Below are 7,572 nucleotides of genomic sequence, written 5' to 3'. Positions count from 1 at the left end.
GGCAGGCAGATTTCTGCGTTCCAGACCAGCCAATCAACCACCGCCCCCACCGCCACCCCTTCCTGCTTAGAGTTGTGGCTTAGATCCTGCAGCTTCCTTATTCTTATCCTCTAATTTTCTGTATTCCTGTTTGTCTCAAGAGCAGAGCTGGCTCTTAGAACAGGCGTGGTAAATAGTATTAAGTGCCTGAGTTCTGAACAGGTGCGCGGGGGAGTTGGAGAATCACACAATTACGTCGCTCCTGGAGCTGGAGCGAGCGCCAGGGATGTACAAAGCGCTGGGCGCTCCGGTGACTACAACTCCCAGAAAGCAGAGAAGTAGACTACGACTCCCAGAAGGCCATGCGCTCACGTAGCTTTCTCGCGTGCCATTTAGACTTGGAGGGCAAGGGCGCCTAGGTACCGCGATACTTGCACGGCTGGCGCGGGTGAGCCGTGGAAGGGGCAGGGACGCTATGTCCCTGGGTCCCGCGTGGTGTGGCGGTGGGAGAAGCTCCTCGAGCTGTGGGTTCGAGTGAGGGTCGATGTGTTATGTGTGTGATGTGAGGCTACGGGCGTGGCCTCGAGCTCAGAGCTGGGGGTTAGCAGCTGCCCCTGTGCCGGCTGCCAGTGTGCTCTGTCCTTGACCAGAGCTGTTGAATCTAGTTTAAAGGCGGCGCAAGCAGGCCACCCACACTTGACGCTTACCTTTGAAAACCGGCAGCATAAGCTGCCGTCAAAGAGATCTAGGAGCGTCCCGAAGTGCAATCTTTTTAAAATTACATTCATTTTGAAGGAGGGGGTGCTGTCACGGCGTCCGGTGGAGGTCATAGGACAACTTTGCGGGACTCAGTTCCACCCTGTAAGTCCCGTCACTCATATTCAGGGCCTCAGACTTGGCTGCAAGCTACCTTACCGAGCCAACTTGCCTCAAACTGTACTTTAAATTAATAAACTAGGGAAAGGAAAACCCTGGGAGTGTTTAGCTGCTTAATCCCTAAATGTGCTGAGCAGCATTTAAAAATTAGAGTGGGGGCAGTTTTTGGCTGGAAAAAATTTCCTGGTCACTGAACCATTGGAATATTAGAAGCAAGAGGGGCAGGAGAGATCCCCAGCTTCAGGAAGTGATGGGTGCTTGGGAGCTGGGGGTTCCCCTCCGGCATGTGTCCTCAAGAGGTTCCGAAATGAAACTTGCAGGAGCTTTAGAGCCAAACGTGCCTACTTCTGGTTTGAGGGAAGTCCATTAGAATGCCAAGCCTTTTGACTGAACGAACATTCCTTATTCTTCCTACTACCATGAAACGGGTTTAGGTGCTGGGTGGTATGGATTTTGGTGTAGGGTGGTGACATTTTCCTGGCTACATTCTTGCCCATTTTGTTACTGGCCGATAGCCACGAAACTGAAACTTTAGTTAAACTTTGACCTTGATTCAACGCAGAGAAGGAGACTTACATGGCACACACAGGCCTTTTTCTCTGGTGTGTGTGTGTGTGCGCGCGCGCGCGCGCGCGCGCGCGCGCGCGCGTGCGCTCTCACTATCTTAAATTCTTTTTCTTTTCCCTTTTTTTCTCTGTTGAAGACAGAGTCTCTCTGTATCCTTGACTAGCCCAGAACTTACTATGTAGACCACATTGATCTTGAACTCATGGAAATCTGTCTGCTTCTTCACAAGTGCTGGGATTAAAGGCATGTGCCATCAAACCCCACTTTCTTGAATATACATAAGAGTAAGTGTAAGTTCTGTGGTTATAGTACAGGTCAAGTAAAAATATGAAAAAAAAAATGTGTTTTCTGCATATGCCACTTAAAATAAAATCTGGTCTAGCAAATGCAGTAGCCAGCACATTGGTAATATAGGCGTCTCCCTGTACCTCAGCCTATGAGGGGTGGAAAGAAGAATTAACACTAAGTTCAAGGCCAGCCAAGAGTAACTCAAGTTTGACTCTGGAAGTTTAAGGGGAACCTTGAATTATATGATAAAACAATCTTGTCTTTTGAGTTTTTTCTTGGGAGGGTGGTCAGTAGTGGTGGGAGAGAATTAGATATTATGATATTCAGTTCCTGGACATATCTGGACAAACATGTTACATAGATCAGGGAACACAGACATGTACTGACTCATCCTCTCAAACCAGTGAACTCCGTGTTTAGGATGGAGGGTTAGCTATCCTAACCGCCCTCCAGAGCCAAAGGAATTGATTGTGCTGAAAAACTTGTGCTCCAAAGCATCAGAAGGTACATCATTAACCAGCTAGGAAGAAACACAAATATGAAGCATTTTAAAGTGTAGAAAAGAGTTTCTCTCTTGTACTGTGTTTTGGAGGTTATGTTTATTGTGTAAGCAAAGGATCTTCCCATCTTTCTGAAGGATAGAGAAAGTGCAGTTATCTGCCTGTGGCTGTCCCCTACATGACTGCCTGCCCTGGTCCCTGAGCTCGGGAATCAGACTTTCAGTTGTGACCTGCTGCCTGCTTGTCCACTCTTCTCTGCTGCTCACAGTTCCTGTGAGTGGCAGGAGCCAGGGAAGTGAGATGCTGCCCATAGACACCCCGACTGTCAATAAATAAAAAATTTAAAAAGTCTTTAATAGGATCTGGGTGGAGGAAGAGACTTAATTGGCTTGCAATTTGATCTTGGAGAGCAAACTCTTGCCAACTGTCACTCCCCCTGGGACTCTCAGGTTGAACATACTTGACCCTGCTTCCAAATATTGGTTAAATAATCTAGTTCCTATTTTTCAACCACCCTCCCATCCCCGCCCCCCTCCATCTTAGAAGAATGGCTTTGGACCTGGGCAGAGCTTGACTAGCAGATGAAGCAGTGCGTCTTGGGCCACAGTGCCTGCTGTGGGGACAGTTGGACAGAGCAAGGCCGAGTCCTGTCTCCAGTTTAGTGGACAGCTAGCTTTCTGTCACATGATCCTTGGGCTCAGGGACTGCAGAGATGAAGTTGTGTTTCTGTTTTGCAGGACTCTTCCTGTTCTTGCACCGTTTGAAGTAGGGCAGGGTCACAACGGTCTGAGGACGGACAGGTAAGTGTTGCTGCAGAATCAAGACGGTGCTTCTCATGGAACTGGAGAGATGGCTCGGTGGTTAAGAGCACGTATTGCTCTTGTAGATGACCCAAGTTCCATTCCAGTCACCTTCATGCACATCCATGTCTGGCAGCTCACAACTGCCCAAAACTCCAACCCCAAGGTGATTGGATGCCTCTGGCCTCTGAGAGCATCTGCACTCAAGTGCACATAGTCACATACAGACACAAAAGTGAAAATAAAATAATTTAACAACCACGACAAAAACCCAAACGTCTCTCTCACCTGATAGCAATATGCTCTGGGAAGCTGGCCAGTAGGCCCCGTGGACTTTGTCAGCAGTCAACAGTGCTCCCCAGACTTTTTGGAGGACTCAGTTCTCTAACAAGCCTGGTCCTGGTTCAGGCTCCAATTACAGAAAAGATTCAAAGTACTGTCGGCAGGGGGTGGGGGGTGGGATGGAGAAAAGCCTAGGTGATTAAGAGAGCACATACTTCTCTGGCAGAGGACCTGGGTTTGATTCCCTAAACCCACCTGGCAACTCATAACCATCTGTAACTCCAGTTCCATGTGATCTGACATCCTCTTCTGGCCTCTGTGGGCATTGCACACAGCTGATGCACAGACATGCATACAGTCAAAACACCTAACAGTAACAAAACACATAAACAATAAATATATAAATAAAACAAATCTTTAAAAAGTGTTGGCAAGTTGAACTTTAGGGGTGAGAATCATGCCCAGGGAACCAGTCTGTGCTTAATTCCTTTGAGAATTGAGCATCCCCTCAGCTCTTTTGGTATATGCCTAAATGTTACAGGCAAATGCCAAACAGAGGCTCCTTTGGGTACCCAGGCTTGGAGGGAGCTACTAGGTTCTCCTTCCATGGCGATCATGATCTTTTGGAGTACATCTTCTAGGGTTTTCTGTCTTGTAGAAAGAGACACTTACCTCTGTCTTTTGTGTTGACTCAGGTTGTACTGGAGGAGGCTTCAGAAACCAGTTCTTCCTAACCCTGTGTTTTTCACATGAACAAAGAGTTTTGGGGAGGGAATGATTTTGACCCAAGGTCATATACCAGGTCAGGAGTACAATCTTGGACAGGACCCAAAACTCCTGCTTCACGGGACAGCTCTCTGTCCATAATTTATTCATTCATCAGATGTTTAGGACTGTGAGAGTGAGGGGAGTGGTGGCTGGTGATTAATCTGCTCATTTAGGGAAATGGCTGGTAGGGGAGAGGCAAAGGAAACTGATGTATAAACCGAGTGAGAAATCATTAGATAGGTTCATTCTAGAAAAGGGCCATCTCAGACTCATCCCCAGAGTCTCTAAAGACAGGTATCCTCCACAGTTCTCTGCCCAGAGTCAATCCTCAGTGACTGTGGCTGATGGAGTGAGGTGTGCTGGCCCAGCTGGTGGAGTAGAGGCTTTGATGCATTCATCAACCTGTACCACAAGCACTTGCCGGAAGAGGAACCCAACCCGCCGTTCCTGTGGAGTGGTCTGCTGCTTTGCGTTTGGCTCGTAGGAGTCCATCTGTAGTTTGGAGCTCAGCCTGGTGCACAGATACGGGACAGAGTTCCAGGCAAGTCTCTTAGCTGCAGAAGCACCCTTCTTGCCTATGGTACGGTTCTGTGTCACAGCATCCTTGGACCTCATCCTCTCTTTCTGTCCTCTTCACTAGCCAGCCAGGCCCACTGTAGTAGCTCCTCAGTCTCTACCACTCGCCATGGCCCCTCCACACACTGCCAGCTCCAGTATCATCTTTCTTACATCAAAGCACCAGGTTCTCACCACCCTTGACATTCCAGTACAGATCTGGTCGTGCAGCCTGACTGGCCCTTCCCAACCCCCTCATGACTCTTCAACTTCTCTCTTAACTTACACCTTGTTCCCCAGACCTGCCATTCTCCTTTTGAAGTAATTTCCTCCTGTCCGAAAAAGTGCTCAGCCTGATTGACATTTTTATGTGACATAATCTCTGGGACAGTCACTGGGCAGCCATGGCACAGGTATGGCGCTTACAGCATTGTATGGAGAGGAGGCCTGACTTGATCGTTACACTCTCTTCTCTCAGAAACTGGGACCGTTGAAACCCACAGCAGCCCCAGCATCTAGATGGTCTAGGGCATACCACCGGCCACTTGTCATATGACTGTGAATGAAGATGATACCCCTTTTTCCATTTTAGATTCTAAACCCAGGCTTTCCAGGCTCCCAGAAAGCCACCAGACCCCACATGGAACCGAGGGCCCCATCCCCAGCTGCCATATCCTCAGTGGAGAGAAAGTTCCATGTTCTTGTGGGTGTCACAGGAAGCGTCGCTGCCCTGAAGCTGCCTCTTCTGGTGTCAAAGCTTTTGGACATTCCTGGGGTGAGTATCCTTTCAAGATGAGTGGAGTGGCTTCTGGCCTAGGGAGTCAGTGCTCCCGGGCCAAACCACTTCTGCAGTGAATAGGCTGGTCTTTTCCTTAATCCTGGTGTGTAAGCAGGAAGTCGGAAGGCGTCTATGTGTGCTGGTGTGGGGGGCACACAGGAGACAGACTAGTGTACAAGATAAGCAGAACCTAGATTAAATGAGGTTTTTGTGGGCAGAGCCACCTCCACTTTGACTAGTTTTATATCTTAGGATTCAGGAACGGAAGTTCAAAGACTGAAATATTGCTAGCTCCAGCAGGTAGATGTCTCACTTCCCCAGAATCTCTGTGGTCATATAGCCTCCTGCTGCTCCTGTGTCCCACCTAACGCCCACTGCTTTGGGTTGGCCCCTGCCTATAACTGCCCTTCTCTTCACCTTTCAAGTCTACACACCTTCCCTGCCTGTCCCAGCCTGGGTGGTTTTACTCTCCTTTCCAGCTCCTAGGTCATAGGACCATAGGCTGCACTGGCACCGCCTGGTGAACCCACCGCTGGTTCTGTGGGGCAGACATTGTCAAGACAAGGAGAGATTCATTTCCCTGTGTCAGCAGAACCCCTGAGGTGGGGGCCCCCTAGCGGCTGTATCTTGCATGTCCCCCAGAGGGCGCTCCTCTCACATAGATGACCGTTATGGGGCCTTCCAGTGGGGGACTGGAAAGACTTGTTTCTTTACTTTCTACTAACTTCTACCCAGAATGTTGCCTCCTCTCTCCAAGTCCCTCCCTCCCCGCAGGCTGAAATAGGTGAAGAAGATGCCAACCATGCCACAGTCAGGAAAAGGGAGAATCTCATGGCTGCTCTCTGCATCAGGAGCCCAGAGCTGTTGGTAGGAGCTGATTAGCAAGAGCCTGGAGGGCAGGAGGCCTGGAAAGGGGTTCTGAGGCTGTCACCACCCCCTGGGGAGAGAGGGACTCTAATAGTTCCTTTTCCCATAGCCCTAGAGCAAGTGAGTTTCCGGGTCGGAGGATGGGGGTAGGGAGTCCTATCCCAGGAAACAGATGGGCAGCCTCAGAGCACAAGGGATGGGAACTCCACCACTTCCTCCCAGCCCACGCATGTGTGGGGGTGTGAGGAAAGGGCTGCCTGCTGGGTGGTGGCTCCACCCACCCCAGGCTTTTTTAGCCTGGGCCCTTGGGAGAGAGGACAGGCTATGTCTGGAGCAGGCCTTGGCCCGCTCTTTCTCTGGCTGGGGTTGGAGCCCAAGTGAGGCAGCCAGAGGGCACTGAACTGTGGAGGTCTCCCGTCACTTGACTCTTAAGAGCCTGCCTTTCTTGTTTCAAAGTTGGGATGAGTCCTCCTGCCCATTCCCCAAGTGTGGAGGGAGGGCAGAGGACAGTTTGACAGCAGCTTGGCTCAGAGGTTGGCACACGGAAGCACTTACCAGTGTGTGTTTCCTGTTTGGCACCCCTCCTCTGCTCTGTGTCACAGCCTTTGGGCCACAAATGGCTTTAGGTATTGAGATTGTTGAGACGCCAACATAGGAAAAGCCCCTGGAACTACATACAGCTCCTTTTCGTATGTGAGGGTCCCCGTGTCCTCATCCTGAAGGTTGGCAGCAGGCTAAAGCTAGCTTTGCCCGTGGGGCTTTGTGAGGTGTTGGTAACCAGGGGTGGCCCCTTCCCTCCTTTCCCTCCCTTCCCGGCAGGCCTCTCTCCAGTTTCTTCCCTGGGGGTACTGAGCTTCCCAGTGCCTCTTTATAGTGCAGTCTAGGTCTCTTGAGTAATCACCCTCAGCTCTTTGCTGGGCTGATCATTCATGTGAAGAAGGGTTTCCCCGGCTCTCTTGAGGACAGTCAGCTTGTGAATAGTCCATAAGCATCTGGGGGTGGGTTGCAGGTAGCTGGCCCTTCTGCATCCACGCCTGGCATGCCAGCATGTGCAGGTGTCCTGGGAGAGCCACCGGCCTGGAGGCTGTGCCATCGCCCCAGAGCAGGTCAGAGAGATGTGAGGGCCTGTGCAATGGAGTCAGCAGGGGTAAGTGGTGGACTCAGCTGCTGGTCTTACCAAAACACTTGAGGGATGTCACCAGCAAAGCCAGGCACCTTTTTTTTTAGTCAGAAGAGTAAGAGAGCAGGGGGTGGGAGGAGAGAGGATCTGAGCCAGACCTGGTAGCACACATTGTAGTCCCAGCACTTGGGA

General features: G+C 50.5%; 1 protein-coding gene across 7 annotated transcripts in view; it reads left to right on the top strand.

Moving 5' to 3' along the window:
* Window positions 1-433: 433 nt before the first annotated feature.
* Ppcdc (phosphopantothenoylcysteine decarboxylase) overlaps window positions 434-7,572 on the top strand; it is a 35,961-nt gene continuing 28,822 nt past the window's right edge. For 3 of the 7 annotated variants that reach the window (XR_008223056.1, XM_052761742.1, XM_052761711.1), the window contains exons 1-5: window positions 434-840; window positions 1,559-1,706; window positions 2,948-3,010; window positions 4,368-4,601; window positions 5,208-5,390. Coding sequence is in view for 6 of the 7 variants with exons in the window: in XM_052761742.1 (XP_052617702.1) it covers window positions 5,256-5,390 (135 nt within the window). In the remaining variant the exon portion in view is untranslated. The other 4 variants (XM_052761726.1, XM_052761720.1, XM_052761735.1 and 1 more) reach the window with 4 other exon arrangements.

The sequence above is a fragment of the Peromyscus californicus genome, unplaced genomic scaffold, assembly GCF_007827085.1.
Source record: "Peromyscus californicus insignis strain IS unplaced genomic scaffold, ASM782708v3 Scaffold_11__1_contigs__length_118956290, whole genome shotgun sequence".
Classification (NCBI taxonomy): domain Eukaryota; kingdom Metazoa; phylum Chordata; class Mammalia; order Rodentia; family Cricetidae; genus Peromyscus; species Peromyscus californicus.
Note: the sequence above shows the minus strand (reverse complement) of the source record. Positions and strands in the feature narration are given on the sequence as shown.